General features: G+C 40.9%; 1 protein-coding gene across 2 annotated transcripts in view; it reads right to left on the bottom strand.

Moving 5' to 3' along the window:
* Window positions 1-19,423, bottom strand: part of LOC109038773 (gastrin/cholecystokinin type B receptor) — a 288,606-nt gene that overhangs the window by 14,233 nt on the left and 254,950 nt on the right. For both annotated transcript variants that reach the window (XM_019053962.2, XM_072303102.1), the window contains exon 6: window positions 3,769-4,215. In XM_019053962.2, coding sequence (XP_018909507.2) covers window positions 3,769-4,215 — 447 coding nt within the window. The remainder of the gene's footprint in view (window positions 1-3,768; window positions 4,216-19,423) is intronic.

Consider the following 19,423-nt stretch of genomic DNA (forward strand, 5'->3'; position numbering starts at 1 on the left):
AGGGGGGGGGGGGCACTTTTTAGGGGCCACGTTGGCGCAGAGCCTTCATTTTTGAGGCGCCATGACCGATTTTTTGGACGCATTTGGCGCGTTGGCGCCTGTGAGTTTCGAAGACTGAAAGGGAAATAGCTAAGGAGCTTGGAATAGAAAAAAGGGGGTTGAAGAAAATGAGAAAAAGAAAGAAAATAGGGGAAAGCAAGTAGTAGTAGAATATGATTATTTTTGAGATTTCCCTTACAACGTTTAGCGGTTGTTCCTTTATTTAATGCTTCTGATAGCAAAGGAAGGAGGACGATAATCGTTTCTCTATGATTTATTTTTTTAATGGAAGAGAACATCACTCAAAATTGGACGCATTTATGCTAAATGGAACTATATGTAAGTGGAAAGATAGGGTGTGCTTGATAGTGCTCGGGCCATAAGAATGAATGGGAAATATAAAGCGCCAGTGACGTCAGCGGCAACTACGAGAGAAACGACGATCAACGACGCGGTCTTTAACTCATGAGCCCTATCCACAATGCTCTTGTCACATGCCCACGGCTCACGAGTTAGCGCTCAGTTCCTTTTGATTTAATTGAAAATCCTGCTTTCCCATTTTCGCAATAGGAACTATATTCACTTTTACATTTGTTTTTTATCCGGCTTCCACGAGCATACCCCATCTTTCCACTTGCGCATAGTTCCTTTTAGCATAAATATGTCCAATGGGTATATATAGTTGAAATTTTGGTGAGGGAGTACTTTCATCCACAGTGCTCACTGCTCATCTTCTTCGGAGAACTCAAAAACTCGCCTACATAGAAAATAGTTGAGTACTTCTCTGATATATTTGCGAACGTACTTAGAGCTTCCCGCTTGTTTTTCCTCTTATCTCTCATCTTAAAAAAAAAATAGAAGAGAAGCTAAAAATTCTGACATTTTCACGGTTGGCGCCCGACGCGAGCAAAGACTTTCCAGTGACGAAGCGATTATAATCGCTTCGCCGATTTTGTGCTCAAGTTCTTTGCGGTCGGGTAAGAACTTGGCACAGCTGAAAAGCGTGTGTTCAGGGGTGTCAAACACTCCTGGACAGTGGGGACAGGAATCAGAAGAAGACGCGCCGTTGCGGTACAAGTTGATGCAAATAGAATTTAATTATTTGCACTTTCTAATCATCTGCAGACGAAGTTTGCCATTCTTTTTCTTTTTATCTCGAGAGCTCCTTGAGGCCTTAATGAGACCAAAAATGAGGTCTTAATGAGGCCTTGATGTGGCCTTAATGAGGCCTTGATGATGCCTTAATGATGCCATAATGTGGCCTAGATGAGACCTTAATGAGGCTTTAATGAGGCCTTAATGAGGCCTTAATGAGGCCTTAATGAGGCCTTAATGTGGCCTTAATGTGGCCTAGATAAGACCTTAATGCGCCCTTAATGACGCCTTAATGTGGCCGTAATGAGGCCGTAATGAGACCTAATGAAGCCTTAATGAGACCTCAATGAGGCCTAATGAGGCCTCAAATGGCTAAGCCAATCAAAGGTGGATCCACCACAATGGCGTAGCGTGAATGATTGATTATCGATACTTCCCCACTTGAAGCTATGGTAAACAATCGATTATTGAGGTGCTCGTTGCGAACACCCTGTCTATCGATATTTTCCCATAGGTTTAAATAGCAGATCAATCGATATATCGCAAAGCGTACCACGCCATTGGTGCTTTTTGCCTTCGCGAGATCGCGACGGGCGGATCCGAGTTCCGCGCATAGTGATATCACAGGAGCATTCTGGCCGCCTGGAACACGTTGAGTATATCGAGCCATTTTGGAAACATATTAATGATGTGTTTGGCTTGTCTCGGAGGAGAACGTGCCGCACTTGGCGCGGAATTCCGAGACTCTTCGCAGCGCATGAAATATCGTTTCCCGCCGAGACGCGAGATGAAAAATGATTTGTAACCGCCCAACTTACTTCTTCTCTTCTTCTTAATTTTCATTCCGGGATCGGTAATGGAAGCTCACGCGTGAATAGGAAATCTTGAGCTATTCGACTATTCCGTCGCTCCTCTGGCATAAGGGCGTATCTCAATTTCCGCATGAGCCCAAGAAAGCATGAATTTGAATGTAACCCAAAGCTCACGTGGAAATCCAGATACGCCCTTACGCCAGAGGAGCGACGATTTGTACTCGTTGACGGTGGGTCCGGGTTCCTTTGATCCTTTGGACCGGCTGCATTGAAAAGGATACGTCTTTTCTTTTGAAAAAATGTCCGGAGGGGGGAGTGGAGAGGGAGTCGGGCTGTCCAATGAAATACAAGTCAAAAGAAGGCTTTGAAGAGTTATTAATCAGGATGTACATATACCCGTCCAAATGAACAGAGGGGCTGTTCCTGAGTTACGAAACGCACTTTTCCGGCATGTTTCACCCCCCTTCCCCCTCGAACACTTTTGTGGCGTAATTCCCCATGCTTTGACACTTTAAAAAAACGGCGTAAGGGTCTTCTCAACCCCCCCTCCCCATAGAAAATTACGTATAGTAATTTAGGGATGGTCTCAATGCAGAGACTGCGGTCCACGGAAGTAACGCTTTCAGAAAATTCAGCGTAATTTTTTTCGGGCTGAATTTTACGATTCCGACAGAAAAATATTTCTTTTGTCTTGAAGAATAAGTTGGGTAGTTTTGTTCATTTGTTTGCTAGTGTAGAGTTGTATTTATAGGCGTAGCTAGACTGTTGATACGCCTTACCTATATTTAGACGCATTTTAAGGCTTTCGTAAAACGCAAATTTCCTATTTATTTATACAATGGGTAATTTCAGCTCAAAATACTTTCAAATTGATGGATTCAACAAATAATCTTTTTTTCCTCCTACACCCAGAATTTCGGGGGGGGGGGGGGGTTAAATGATACTTTTTTCAATTCTGCGCGCGAAAGCCCCCTGGGCCCTACACCCCCTGGCCTACGCTTGGTTGGAGCATAATCCGGTGATTCCGTGTCTAAAGAATGGGATTAGAATCAAATCTCAGCGGCACTCAAATCTTGCTGGCAAATACGTCAGTGTGCTACAAAAGCGGAGTGCCTTCAATTTTTCCAGTAGGCAACTTGGACAGCTCTTGAGCACAAATAGTTGCATTCAGACTTACGTACCCCAGTCTATCTTTCTTTCTTAATTTAATGGCTTTACTACTCTGCCGTGATGGCGAAGAGAGCCGTAAGTGCAAATTTTCGAAATCGAGTTTTCTTCAAAATTCGTCTAAACTCTTTTAGATGAAATTACTGAGACAGCTAAAACAGCAAAATTTATCCTAATTTAATGAAAACTAGACGTATGTAAAAGCCGTAAGTGCACAAAAAATGACACAGTTTTTTTTCAAGACAGCCGTAGATGCATGAGAGCCAATGAAAACAGTGCTTTCCAGTTAAGTGCCGCCCTCTTCTGCCATTTTCTAACCTGAAAATGTGTTTGTTGTGCGTCTAAAACGCAACCACGAAAGCATGCAGAAAATAGCACTTACGGCTGTCTTGCCTGACAATAACCTAGCATGAAAATGAAAAATACCCTTTTTATGTAATGGAAATAAAACCAGTCGATTTTTAATCATCCATACGATTTCTAGGAGTCTTCCGGACGATAAGTGGCAATTTGACAAAGAACGGAGGCTTCTTTCAATAAAATGATCGTGTCAGAAGCTTCTGAGCCCGTTTTCTCGAAACTTCATTTTTGCACTTACGGCTCTCTTCGCTATTACGGCAGTACTGAGTTATAACTTGTAGAGTGCTGAACTGACCTTGGAAGGAGCGTCGTTATGAACGGAGGCGATGATGATAACCTCCTTGGGCCGATTGGGGATAATCGGCATGGGGAGCGGGATATCCCCGTTGGCGGCGGCGGCCTTGAGGGAGGTGGCGTACAGCTTGTGTCCGACGGAGTGGTGGCAGATGGCGACGGTGAGGCTGGGGACGACGTAGACGACGAGCATGAGGACGGCCGTGTAGGCGGCGCGGAAGGTGCGCGAGGGCCAGAGCTCCTCGCACCCGCCGCCGGGCGAGACGTGGCGGGCCCAGAGGAGCGGCCCGGAGACGAGGGCCGCCAGGAGCCAGATGGCCGCCACCATCCAGTGCTGCACCCGCGTCGCCGACTGGGCCCGCGTCATGATCCGCGGGTGCTTGATCGACGTGTACCGGTCCAGCGAGAGCATCATCAGCGAGAGGGTCGAGGCCGCTACCGGGATCGTCTGCAACATGAATTGAAACACGTCAGCATCTATCGATAATAGACTGAATTAATACATTTTTAAAACGTGGCAATTGAGGCACTGGATGCGAAAAGGGCACTTCTAGATTGCAGTGTTTCAGAATCTCTGTTGCTCATTAATCCCTTGGAGAAGAATTTAATGAGTGATTTTGCCAGGATTCTTTCCATAGAAAATTGTAGAATCATGAGGAATATTCAGTGAAATTTTTATTCAAATGGATGCATTCACTTTCCTTACAATGAATGAAATATTAGAGGAGACTCTGAAATGCACCAACCGAGAAGTGCGGGAAGTGCCCTTTCAGCACCGGTGCCTCAAATATTCGTGGAGCCTTTTCCAAGCGATGGCATCGATATTCATCTCAATGAGCTGTAACTGTCTTAAAAGAAACTACAAAAATGAATATGAGGGGAAAAACCAAGAAGCACGGAATCTTTGGTTTTAACCCATTTGTGCATCGATCATATAGAGTCAAATACGTCCAATTTTGAGAGGTTGCTTGCGTATACACTATACGCTGCAGCAGAGTAAAATCACAAAATATAAAAGAAAAAATTAAAGTGCTTCGGAAATCATTGAATTTGACACGGATAACTTAATATTCATAAAACACTCATTATATTTTCCTTTGATACATATATTTTTTTCAATCAGTTTAAATGAGAATAATCCACGCAGAGTGTGCAAACATTTCAAAATCATGAGTTGAAAAACGTTGACTCCGCGAGTTTAAACATTAGAGCCAAACACTGAGCGGGGCGGCGTGGTGCGCTGCCAGCGCGACACGCACATTGGCGCCTACAAACCTAACTGGGATACTTCACGCATTGCGCAATGCGTGTGGTATCCCAGTTAGGTTTGTAGGCGCCAGTGCGCGTGTCACGCTGGTCGTCCTCGCCCACCGCCGCGCCGTGGCGTGCCACGGCGCTTCAAGCAACTATTTCGCCACAGAGATGTTGCACAGTATCATACGAAATCGAAGGCGCTCAATGTTGGAAGAATGACAGGCATCTATTAAGATGCGGAGCTATCCTCGCAAAATAAATCGGTCTAAATATACGACCATGTTCCGTTTTCATTGGAAATGTTAAAAAGTAAGATGTTGTGCGAGTCGTAATACGCGATTCAAATCACGCACACTGCAGCTACTATTAAACGAAATCAAAGAGGGAGGGCAATACACTATCGTAAGCTACTCTCTAGAGTCACGTCGTAACTCTCACAATCAGTGCGGTTTTACGAAATGGCTTGGTTCAAAGGCCCCCGGGGTAGAACCGTGGGAATCGCGAGACAGAAAATTAATATTTTGACAAACTCTATAAATCTGAACTCTGTATCGATTTGGAGCACACTGCTTCATCTCACATACTTCGCTTCCTACACTGCCGTGCTGAGGAAAAACGCCGTAAGAACATCCGAGCGTTGCCAAATCTCCACAAATTATCCATGCATTTTTGAGGAAAGTCATGAATATTTTTTCTTGAAATTATTTTCAGATAATTTAGATCAAATTACGAACTAAAGTATCTGAAAAATCGGGAGAAAAATATTCAAAAATTTGCCGAATAATGGACCACTAGACAAGGTACGAATTTAAGCATTCTGATACATGTTCCTTATCCAGAATTACACGTAAAACTCGATTCTCGCATCTAAAATTACTGAAATCAACCCCTGGCTAATATATTAAGGTTTTCATTTTACATTGGTTACGGGAAATTTGAATTTTCCGGTAACAAGAAACACAATACTCTACGTGAGTCAAATCGAGCAATACAATGGTTTTGGCAGGCTTTTCAATCAAACATTATTCATTTCCCAACCTTTGTCGTTCAAAGTGGAAACAATTAGCTATTACTGAGCCAAGGCTTTAGGATTAAGGTTGCAAGATTTTCATATCGCAGAGACTGTCATGGTAGCATTTAGTGTGCGTTTAGACTCACGTAGAGCATTTGAGTTTTCATGAGCGGGAGGTTTTAATTCACGCGTCAAAAAACATTAGATATCTTGGTTAGGAGTTTATATCAGTAATTTTTGTTGCGCTAATCGTGGTCTACGTAAAATTTTGATCAAGTAACATGTATCAGAATGCTTAACTTCGTACCTTGTCTGGTGGTCCATTAGTGATTTATCAGAGGAAATTTGGCAACGCCTGAAGGCTCATACGGCGTTTTGCCGCGGCAAGGCAGTATATGGAGATGCATCATCGCCGAGAAGCTGGTTGAAGTTAAGACCACTTCGGAAAGTTGAACTCGCTTCCTCGAGATAAATATTTATGGGGTGGCGTCGCCCAAGTCCCTGCTTATCCCCACTCGTTTACCCTCCAAGCTCGTCTAGTTTCTTTATCATATGGTTTCTTTGTGCTCGTATTTTTGGCGTCGAACACACGCCGACCTGAGTGGAACCTATCTGATGGTTTTGAGTTTCAGTCTGGTTACGGGTTATCGACACTAATTTTTGGAAATCAAAAGGAATAGACCACTAGACAAGGTACGAATTTAAGCATTCTGATACATGGTTCTTAACCAGAGTTTCACGTAGAATACGATTCACGCAACGAAAATTACTGAAACCAACTCCTAACGAAGATATTAACGTTTTTATTTCACATTGGTTACAGGGAATTCGAACCGCCCGCTTACAAGAAACTCAAAGCTCTACGTGAGTCAAATCGCGCACTACAGCATATCATATGGTTTCTTTGTGCTCATATTTTTGGCGTCGAACACACGACAACCTGAGTGGAACCTATATCTGATAGTTTTGAGCTTCGGTCTAGTTACGGGTTATCGACACTAATTTTTGGAAATCAAAAGGAATGGACCACCAGACAAGGTACGAATTTAAGCATTCTGATACATGTTTTTTAAGCGGAATTTCACGTAGAACACGATTCACGCAACGAAAATTACTGAAACCAACTCCTAACGAAGATATTAACGTTTTTATTTCACATTGGTTACAGGGAATTCGAACTGCCCGCTTACAAGAAACTCAAAGCTCTAATTACAAATAAGCTCTAATTACAAAACAAAATAATTTTTAAAACATATTATTATAAAAATACATATAATGGACCACTAGACAAGGCACTAATTTAAGCAATCTGATACATGTTTCTAAAGCAGAATTTCACGTAGAACACGATTCGCGCAACGAAAATTACTGAAACCAACTCCTAACGAAGATATTAACGTTTTTATTTCACATTGGTTACGAGGAATTTGAACTGCCCGCTCACAAGAAACTCAAAGCTCTACGTGAGTCAAATCGCGCACTATTACGGTTTCAGCAAGCTTCTCAATCGAGCAATGTTCATTTCCCTCCACGTGTTGTTCAAACTATTAGCAATTTGCTATAGCGGAGCCAAAGCGTCAAGATTGAGGTTGCCAGATTTTTATATCGCAGAGACTTTCATGATAAACGTTCAGCGCGCGATGTGAATCACGTAGAGCATTGAGTTTTCATGAGCGTGGCTTGAATTCACGCATCAAGAATCATTAAATATCTTCGTAAGGCGTCGATTTCGGTAATTTTCGTGTGCGTATCGTGTTCTACGTGAAATTTTGGTCAAGAAACATGTATCAAAATGCTGAAATTCGTACTTTGTCTAATAGTCCATTATTTTTTTCATCAATTTAAATACGTCAAATACGTCTTGCTCAAATTGATGAAAAGAAAAAATATGTATTCAAGGAAAATATAATGAATGTTTTGTAAATGTTAATGTGGTCCTTTGTCGAATTTAATGATTCCCAAAGCACTTTAATTCTTTATTTTATATTTTGTGCTTTTACCTTGCTGCAGCGTGGAGTACACGCAAGCAAACGCTCAAAATTGGACGTATTCGACTATTAAAATCCGTGCAGAGTGTGTAAAAATTTCAAAATCATGAGTTGAAAAACGCTGACTCCGCGAGTTTTAATATTAGAGCCAAACGCAGAGCGGAGAGGCGTGCTGTCAGCGCACCACACGCACTGGCGCCTACAAACCTAACTGGGATACTTCACGCATTGCGCAATGCGTGAAGTATCCCAGTTAGGTTTGTAGGCGCCAGTGCGTGCGTCACGCTCTGCGTCCCCGCCCGCCGCGCCGAGGCATGTTACGGTGGAAATTTCGATTGAGACTCATGTATCAGAAAGCTAAAATTCGTACCTTGTCTAATGGTCCATTAAAGTCATTGTGGCATGAGCCCTCAGATTCATTAGAGTGCATGTATGATAGGGCTCATGCCGAAATGAATATAGTTCGATTGATTTAAATTCGTCCATCAGGGCGTAATGATTCTAAAGCTAAAAGGAGCTATATAAAAATTAATTAAATCAAAAGGAAGTATGTGCATAGAAGTTGTGTGTCTCGTAGTTTTTCTTTTTATTTTATTAATTTCTTCCTAATTCTGTCTAGCTAAAGCACGTTCATTTAAACGGTCTCCACAATGTACATCCGTTTGCGGAAGTAGGAATCATAGTCAATGGAGGCAACATTTTCGAATTAGCAATTTTCAACAGAGCGTTTTTTCTCGATTCAAGTAAAAAAAAATTCGACGGACAAATTTTTCATGTCCCAAAGAAAAACTTGCAAACTGTTTTTGAAACACTTCTTTTGAAACAACTCTTTTTAAGCTCTAAAACTTAAACCATCAATGCTCTGGTTTGATTTTACATTTTTGTGTCCCAAATCGCAAAGCAATTATTATGCTCTGGCATCAATGAAGATTTTTTTAGTTTTTTAACGTACGGACGGTCTTACACAGATTTGGATAGGAAAGCGGACCGATGACGTCATTGCGACAGAATCAATCCCGCCAAGTTGAGTTTGAATATAATTCTTGCGAATATGCCTGTCTAAACAATGCGAAACAATTTCTCGGATAGAGTCTTGTGGGTATCGCTGCATGAGGACAGTTTGGCCTACATAGAAACTTGAAGGCGACAAAGACATGTGTGCATATTCATTTCCCTTCACGTTGATTCTGCCTCCTCACAATACACAGTCAGAAAACGCCACAGGGATGCTTTCGTTCCACCTTCTATGTTTCAATACTGCATTACATAATAGAAGATTGAAGCAAACGAAGCAACAGTTTGCTCGACCGAATCGGCACAAGGTCTGAACAGCCCCGTAACATTTTAAGCTCCTTCGCCAAGATTTTTACATAACGCAAGCCCCACGGAGGCGAGCTTAAACATTTTTTATCCGTCACCCACCTCCGAAATATTTCAGAGGACATAGCTTCCCTGGGGTTAATCAATATTCATGAATTACCTAAGCAGACATTTATCTCCGGTTCTGTCTCTCCCTCTCTCTGTGTCTTCCCCCTCTCCCCTCCCCCATTCTTCATCGCTCTTCTTCTCTGGTTGTATCTTCGTTCCTGTTATCGATACTACTCTACCGTGCTAAGGAAAAACGCCGCATGAACATTCGAGAGTTGCCAAATTTCCCTCGATAAAATGTTTATTATTGAGGAAAAAAGTCGATATTTTTCCTTGAAATTTTCAGATTTTTCAGATCAAATTACAAGCAAAATTACCCGAGAAATTGGAAGAAAAATATTCACAAATTTTCTTGAAAATTTGTGATTCATCAAAGGAAATTTGGCAACGCCTGAAGGTTCATATGGCGTTTTTCCTTACCACGGCAGTACTCCTGTTTACCCTTGTAGCCTCTTGAACCCCATATCAACCCTGAGACAACCCCCCCCCTTCCCCACCATCCATTCTGCCCCCGCAGAATTTCTATTGACATTCAATTAATTTTCTCTGCGGGTATTCGCCGAGCAGGTATATTTATAACGGCACTTGTCTCGTGGAAAAATGATGAGGTACAAAATTCTCGGCCTCAGTAAAAATGCGGTCTTGCTGATAATTTTTACTCTTGTGCGTAATGCTTAGTATGTTTTGTGATCGTCCTGGAATGTTCAATCCTCTCTCTATAGGTACACTGAAAAAAAAGATTGGTAGAATTTACCATTCCTTCACGCTGTATCTCACACAGCGTCAATTCAGAGTCAATTCTGCCAGAAGAAAGGTAAACGTTACTATACACGGGTACGGATAACCATTCTTCTGGTAGAATCGACTTTGAATTCACGCTGTGTGAAATACAGCGCGAAGGAATGGTAAATTCTACCGATCTTTTTTTTTTTCTATACCTGTCGTTCAGCCAACGAGGTCAATTGGACTGCAGTTGACAAGAAAAGACTAAATGAATTCCTTTTCTTTTTACACATATTCAAAGTCAAATACTGTGAAAATGTATCCTCTAATTTACGAATCACCAGGAAACTTTTCTGTGAATGATGATATCTCCTATTCAATTTTGAAGAAAACTTTCTCGATCTTCAAAGGACCGGCAAATGAATAATCCCCATTCCATTCGTCTCATTGAAGAGACACAAATTCGTCATCTTTCGAGTAAGACAGGAAAAAGTTTCGCAGAGCTTTACGAACTGTTCTGTCGTGATAGGGAAAGAACGCCGTATGAGCTTTCTGACGTTGCCAAACCGCCTCGAGTAAACTTTTTGTTTGGAGATGGGTTAATAATTTTCCTTAAATAATTAATAATTTTCCTTCAGATTTTCGGATGCACTACAATTAGGTTTTCTTTGACCCAAGGCTTGCTCTTATCAGGTGAAATTTTGTATTAGAGTTATGAAGAGTCTCAGTGGCGTGGCGTAAATGATCGATTATCGATAATTCCCCATTTGAAGCTATGGTAAGGAATCGATTTTTAAGGTGTTCGTTGCGAACGCTCTTTTGTCGATCTTTTTCCATAGGTTTAAATGACACTTCAATCGATATATCGCAAAGCACGCCACGCCACTGGAGAGTCTTGATAAAAAGAATTTGTGTATTAGCTTACGACTCCATACCTACATGCATGTGCGTCAGATAGGAGCGCATTAGTAATTAGAAAGAGTCGCAAAAGAAGGAGAAGAAGATGATGAAGAAGAAGAAGAAAACGGAGAAGAATAAGAAGGATGGGCTAATGAGGTCCCTCCCGAAATCCTGTAGCTCTGAACGGAGATCTTCCTCTCTATCGATGTCCATTGCTTTTATTAATTAGAAAGAGTCGACAAAGAAGGAGAAGAAGATGATGAAGAAGACGAAGAAGAAAATGGAGAAGAATAAAAAGGATGGGCAAATGAGGTCCCTCCCGAAATCCTGTAGCTCTGAACGGAGATCTTCCTCTCTATCGATGTCCATTGCTTTTATTAATTAGAAAGAGTCGACAAAGAAGGAGAAGAAGATGATGAAGAAGAAGAAGAAAACGGAGGAGAATAAGAAGGATGGGCTAATGAGGTCCCTTCCGAAATCCTGTAGCTCTGAACGGAGATCTTCCTCTCTATCGATGTCCATTGCTTTTATTAATTAGAAAGAGTCGACAAAGAAGGAGAAGAAGATGATGAAGAAGACGAAGAAGAAAACGGAGAAGAATAAGAAGGATGGGCAAATGAGGTCCCTTCCGAAATCCTGTAGCTCTGAACGGAGATCTTCCTCTCTGTGATGTCTATTGCTTTTTCAATGCGAATTTTTTTTTCTCCGTGACGGCGTTTTCCCCGTTTTTCCCCGAAGTCGCGGGCAGATCCCCGAAGAACGGCAACTACGAGCCCTTATTAAAGAAGCTGTAAAGATACGACGCCGGCGATATCATCCATTTGAATAGGGCCCCGCACGCAACAAGTTCGAGCTTTTCGCGAGCTTTTGAGCTTTTTGCCGGCTTCGCTCCGGGGATATTGTGCGTAGCGTGAGCGCATTATGCCCGCGATATGACGAATATGCCCCGTCATTTTCCGGGGTTTTCGGGGCCGGGACCCGGCGCAAAAAGCACAGTCGGGATTGCGAGGAGGGCGAGTGGATCACAAAAGAAGAGAGGGATATGAGAGGACGAGGAGGGGGAGGGGGGTTGAATTCAATGCCGGAAAAGGAAATACGATGCTGCGGTGCGAAGGCGGGAAGAGGTGGCAAAGAATTATTAGGTCTCCAGACTCTGGTGCGACCCCGCAGGGTCGCGGGAAACCCTCGGATGGTGCCAACTTTTCTTTACAAAATTTCCCGATGCGTCTTAATTTATCCATAAAAAACTACCAATTGTATTGTCTAAATACTGTCAGTAACAGGAAGTGAAATGGATGGGCTTGGAGGACACGGCGCATAAGTGCAGTTTTTTCAAAGAATGGAGATATTAATGGTTTCAAGTAAAACTAGTTTTAATACATATTCTGCGCACTTTTTATAGGAAGTGGTCAAAATTAAGTCAAAATTCAGAACTAAGTAGTTGCACATTACATTGAAATCGCTCAATTTAAACCTCCCGGCTTCCTTTGAAAAAAAACACATTGGATCTAGAGTCCAGACTCTTAATAACATCGACAAGAAAAATTACTCTTGATTCAATCAGAATCTAGGTTAAATCGAGAACCAAGCCTCTTAATTTAAGCGGATTTAGTTTTGATTCCAGCAAAAATCCGATTGAATCAAAAGTATTTTTTCTTTTCAATGTTTTCAAGAGTCTGGACTCTAGATCCAATGTGTTTTTTTTCCAGTGTTCCAAAATATAAAAATTTACGTACCTAGTCAAATGGGTCATCGGTACAATTTTATTTTTTGGCAAACAATATTGTTGGATTTCATCCAAAATGTTCTCCCTTTTCTGATGTATTGTACCTCTTACTTTTTTAAAAAGAAAAAATTTAGCATTCCGAGGAAATCATTTCACCCCTATACACACTAAAATGACTTCAAGGTACGGATTAAACTGAAACAGACCATGGTGTGTTTGTTATTTGGTTAAGCGGGAAGCTTAAGCTGTCGAGTGTACATTACTCTGATAAGTCAGATGTGAGTTGAAGGGCAGAGAACACTGGAAAAAAAAAACACATTGGATCTAGAGTCCAAAACATCGACAAGTAAAAATACTCTTGATCCAATCAGATTTAAGCTTAAATCAAGAACTAACCCTCTTAATTTGAGCGGATTTCCTTTTGATTTAAGCTTGAATCTGATTGAATCGAGAGTCCTTCTTCTTGTCAATGTTTTCAAGAGTCTGGACTCTAGATCCAAAGAGGGTGTGAGGGTGTGTGTGTGTGTGTGTTTTTTTTTTTTTTTTTTTTTTTTTTCAGGGAATCTGTCTGGATGACACTGCGATAAAATCTTTAAAATTGTCTGATATTTCTTAAAAATTGAAACTTTTCCTAATAGATCCAGATTCTGAGAAAGAATCGCGTGACGGCTGATTTATAAATACTAAGCGATCTCAAACGCAAAATACCAAGTTGGGAAGTCCTCCTTTTCATTTCGTTGAATTTGTCGGAGAAAAAAGGGTCTATTTCCGTTGCAGCCGGCAACGCAGCGGCGAGAGAAATAATAAGAAACAGAGCCGCTATTTTTATTCATTAAAATGATGGACTGTATTTTGGTCTGTGTCTTCTATGGGCCCCCGCTTTCGCTCGGTTTACTACGCACCAATTACGGAATTTTTCGGTTTCCCAACAAGGAGGAGGGGGGAGGAAGGAGTTGCAAATTAGGCCCTCTGAGCCTTCATTGTAAGGAGCAGATAAATAGCTCAAAGAAACTCTAAGTTTTTTATTTCTCTCAGTGTTTTGTATAATACCGCGGCATGGTTGAAGAGTAAGGGCCGTACTTTTTCATGGTCGCTCTTTGAGTGTTTCCTTTCCGTGGAAAGGCCACATCGATGGTTGAACTCAACGAACATGTGCCTGAAAATTCGACGTTTCAATTTTCCTCTCGTATTTTCTGTTCAGAAGAATAATAACTTGCCACACTGAAAAAAAATTCTCGGCGTTTTTACCAAGGTCCGTTGGTACCGAGTTTACCATCTCACTTTTTTTACCAATTATTGGTAATTTTACCAAGACAGACTGGTAAGCTTACCTAACAACCGGTATTTTTACTGTTTTTTCCAGGTAAGAATACCACTTTTATTGGTTATCAATTCCCGGTAACTTTGCCATTTTATCTCGGTAATTCTACCACAGTCGATAAAAAATATTGGCGTTTTTACCGGAGTCCAGTAAAATTACCGAGAAAATCAATAATTTTACCGAGATTCCTCGGTAAAATTACCAATTCCATAGATGGCAATTTTACCAAGAAAAAACTGGGATCTAATAGAACCCTGAATTCTTGGTAATTTTACCTTTTTCTTGGTAAATACACCGAGATTTTTTTTTCAGTGTGGTCAAAATTTTACGTCAAATATAGTAGACGAATTGGAAATTTTCTGAACTGAAGGGCTTGGAAGACAAGGCGCCTAGGAGTAGTTTTTACGATTTCGAGAAATACGTGTTTGAAGTTTCGAAATTACATGGATTCTCATGGCGGAAAGAAAGTTCGAACTGACTTTTTAATGCTAAAAAATTGGATTTTGGGAGCGAATTTTTCACAGAGCATGCATTACAACTAGTTCCACTTGAAATCATTAATATCTCAATTCTTTCAAAAACTACACTTATGCGCCTTGTCCTCCAAGCCCCTTAACTCGCATTTGATTTATCAGAGTAATGTGCGCTTGACAACTTGAACTTCCCGCATAACCAAACTTTTTAATTTCAACGGATTTTCCTTTGATTCAAGCAAAAATCCGGTTGAATCAAGAGTATTTGTCCTTGTCAAATGTTTTAAGAATCTGGACTTTTGGGAAAAAAGTCAATGATTTTTATTCGGAATAAACACAAACATCAGACAAATTGTTTTCAACAATTGAAAAATCCGATCCTCGTTAAAAATCGAATCGATTGTGTTGATTTTGCAACATTGGAGTGGAGTTAGGTTCCTTTGCCTGGTAAACGAGGAAGCGTGCACGCGAAGATCGACCTCGGGAATGAAGAGGCGGCGGAGGACTGCTGAGCACCGAAAACTATTTCATTCCGGGCAAAGCACTGGATATTAATCCTGCGCGAACTTAGAAGACTTTCTCATCGATTCACCTCCGCTAAGACAATAAACGTCACCGATTCTCAGAAACTCTCGGTGCGCTCCCCGAATTCGTTTTATTACCGGTTTCCGGGGGCAGGGCTGCCAAACCCGTCTCCGTCAGATGAAACGTTCTGTGTCACCCTTTTGGACTTTTGACAATTTTCGGATAAAATGAAAGCTACCGGTGTCGGTCTAGCTCGAAAATTCTTGGAATGCTGATACACTGGAAAAAAAATCTCGGTGTATTTACTAAGAAAAGAGTAAAATTACCAAGAATTCAGGGTTCTGTTTGATCCCAGTTTTTTCTTGGTAAAATTACCATTTATGGAATTGGTAATTTTACCGAGAAATCTCGGTAAAATTATTGAACTTTCTCGGTAATTTTACTGGACCTTGGTAAAAACGCCAATATTTTTTATCGACTGCGGTAGAATTACCGAGATAAAATGGCAAAGTTACCGGGTATTGATTACTAATAAAAGTGGTATTCTTACCTGAACAAAACAGTAAAAATACCGGTTTTTAGGTAAGCTTACCAGTCTGTCTTGGTAAAATTACCAATAATTGGTAAAAAAAAGTGAGATGGTAAAGGTACCGACGGACCGTGGTAAAAACGCCGAGAATATTTTTTCAGTGTACGTTTTGGGGTCCCTCCTCTCGAAAGAAGCCCTCTATAACTGGACGTATTTATGCTAAAAGGAACCAGCGACAGGTGCGAAAGAAGGAGTCGGCTCGTAAGTTGAGGGTCGTAAGAATGAATGGGAATCGTAAAGCGCCGATGACGTCAGCGGTGACGGATTCGGGATTGGGGACGGAGCTCTGCGCCATATCCGTATGCATACTTTCACATCGAGCAACTATTTTAATTCCTCGGAGATCAAATTGCATAGCTGCAAAATTGAAGGAGTTTTGAATGCACGCACCAATTTGTGGCGTTGCGCGGTTACTGCGTGGTATTGCCTCCTAAATTTTAATTGACAACCATTGAAGAGGAAACATACGCATTATGTCCGTACAGTAGCAATGGTTTTACCGTGTAATTGAAATTCATTAGCAACCTGTGCTATTTGGTATGGGGTTAAACAAAGACCTAAAGAAGTACTAGAATAAAAAGACGAGGAAGAAATAGAACAAGAAGACTAAGTAGACGTTAAACAAGAGGAAGCAGCAGAAGACGACCTTAAATTAAGTAAAATTGATGTATATTGCGAATGTTTGCGATCCAAATGTGTTGCGCCGGTACGGGTGTGAGGCACAATGTGGCATTTCTGCCAATTGGAGTCCGTTTTAACTATACACGAGTCTGTCGGACACAAGAGGAAGATAAATGAATCTCAGTTGTCAGTGATAGAATTCCATGAAAATCACGATTCGTACATCAAAAAAGTCTGGAATTCCTTCCGAAACCCACGTGTTGCGGAGTTCGTAACAAGCGCTTTCAAATTCTTCGCGTTCGCTTGCACTTTTTCCCTCGTTGTTGACGGCCAGATTTGCTCAGAAAGAGTTGTGAGGACATTTAACTTGTTAACTCAAACAATCTCGTAAATTTTGATCAATACTCGGGTGATTTCAGTTGGCATCTTCTTCAACCTCCTCTCTAAGATAAACACTATCATGATGATGTTTCAATAGATGAGTCTAACGATCACATCGTTGCAGTGTTTTAAAATCTCAAATGGTACTTCCATTTTTTGGAGGAGAGCCAACTAACATCTTTCCTCAAAAATTGTTACACTTTTGTTTGCTCATACGAAGGTTATTTCCAAAAAATTTTGAGCGAAACTGCTGAACGATTTCTTTCCAAAATATGTAAATAGGAGATAATATTTTGACACACAGCAATGCGAATGTATTTTCCTTAGCGCTATCAAAACTATCCTCAGAGGCACGCAAAGATCTTCGATGGTCGTCACGGATAGTGAGCAGCAGTTTTTGTTGAATCGATTGATACCTCAATTTTGTTCAATAACTGCACTTATGCGCCTTATCCTCCAAGCACCTTATTTGGACCGCGTTTAGCAGATAGGAACCACGCCACATCAGTCATTGCTAAATTCATTGGGCGATTTAATTTTTTAAATGAAAACGGTTGTGCTGATTTTTGTGAAAATTTCAGTGAAATTTCTGCGCAGTATCAAGCAAATTCCATAATATTTTCAAAGGGGTCCGCACAATTGTTCTCTTGTAAAAAATTAAATTGTCCTGATAAATTGAGCCATAACTGATGTGGCTTAGTTCCTTTCTGCTTAACGTGGTCCGTTTGAGACATGTTAGGAGCCAGTAGCCCCGAAATCCGAATCTGTGAGACTAGACTTAATCTGGTACGAATCAATCTGTTCCCGTCTCTAAGTCTCAGTCGAGTCACTCTCGCAGCGCAAGAATCCTTTCTCGGAGTAAACTTGCGCGGCGCAAAGAGACAGGCCTGAACGGAGACTTTCTTGAACTCGCTTATTGTGAGGCGCTCGGCGAGTTAGTCACGCTTCATGTAACTTTTAATTTCGGAGGTACCTTTGAGCGGAGTCGCTGGGCTTTGCAAAGGCACAAAGCCGCAGAAAACAAAACATCGAGAAAAATTGTTTCTCTCAACCTCTGAAAGGCTCCTGCCACTGACAACGCCGTGCCCGCCTACCCGGTCGCCAGCTCATGAAAAATCTACGCTGCTCTCCTTTTTACGGCGGAATCGCGCTGTCCGAAGCAAGAACGCTTCGACTCCATTCCAGATCTTGCATTATTTTTCCGAACAACACACTCTTCAATACAAAAACATGAAGGTTACTTTCTGGAACGATTTTTTTCATTACAGGCTCTCAACTGTAGGGCACAGTCGTTCTGAAAACATGAAACGTGGATACCTATTTGCTAGTTTTCTTGTAACATAATTTTCTATCGGAGGGGTAATCAAATATATTGATTGGTTGTTCATGGTCCCACGGCGGTGACTCGATCAAAACCCCTTCAATTATTCAAGTATGCAATTTGAGCTCCGGAGAGTTTAAATAGTTGCTCAGGCGCGCCTAGACGCTTCAAGGCTCTCTTTAGCTTATATTTTACGAATTTTATCGTGGTCCCACGGCGGTGACTCGATCAAAACCCCTTCAATTAATCAAGTATGCAATTTGAGCTCCGGAGAGTTTAAATAGTTGCTCGGGCGCGCCTAGACGCTTCGAGGCTCTCTGCATGTAGCTCATACTTTACGAATTTTAACAACGATTTATGAAGTTATTTTTCTCTAAGACTATTCAATTAGCAAATGCATGTTTCTTGAAACGCACAAAAAACTCGGTTCGTTGGCTTAAAGTCATTCATTCAGTTTTATTTTTACACATATTTATATTATGTTATATTCTATGCATATTTTCTATTATGTTTCTATTTACATAAAGTTTTCTTTGTAATAAGACTATTTAGGGTTTTGTTTATATGATATAGAATTAAGTTTGTCAAGTTTGACACATTTAGATGTAAAATATTTATAACTTGCCGAATAAAATGCGTGTTGCTAAAATTTTAAATGATGTTCTTATTACAAAGGAATGTCGAAAGTTCAATCGATTCTGTTACTAACTATTCCTTGTAATATATATGAAAGTTTAAAACATGATGTCGAAACGAATCGTACCGTTGATTTATTTACAGGCCAATTTTTATTTTATGCAAATTCGAATGTAAGCGCGGCAACACAGCTGTAATTCATGTTAAAACTCGTTTTTCTAAATTGACTTTGTCACGAGTGTCTCGGCCTGTGATTGTTTTCGCACCGCATAACCCATTCCATCGTTCTCAGAGAGAATACTGCGAGGCTTTCTGGGGCAACTTCCTTTTCAAGCCTTCTTTTCATCTCTGGAATGCACACAAAAGGAACGAGAACATCGTTGCAACGGTAAAATCGGAAGGATTGAGGTTAGGTTGCCTCAAGTTTTCGTTTGATACAAAGCGTTCCAAAAATTAACGAATAATACCACTCCCCGCGCATCTACACCGAGTTTGAAAGCAACAAGATTCTCCTATTTCCTCTTCGCTTTTTCCCTACAATCCTTAATCCTTCGACGATCCTTATCATTAAATTCATAAGAAAAATACAAAATAAAAAAATTAAACAATAGAAAAAAACGTGAATGAATCTAAATTCACTTCCCATCCTCTATTCTCTTTGTGCCGTTTCCTATTTTCTCTTCGCTTTTTCCCTACAATCCTTAAAATCCTTACGCCTTCGTCAATCCTTATCATTAAATTCATAAGAAAAATAAAAA

Source organism: Bemisia tabaci, chromosome 8 (assembly GCF_918797505.1).
Source record: "Bemisia tabaci chromosome 8, PGI_BMITA_v3".
NCBI classification, from domain to species: Eukaryota; Metazoa; Arthropoda; class Insecta; order Hemiptera; family Aleyrodidae; genus Bemisia; species Bemisia tabaci.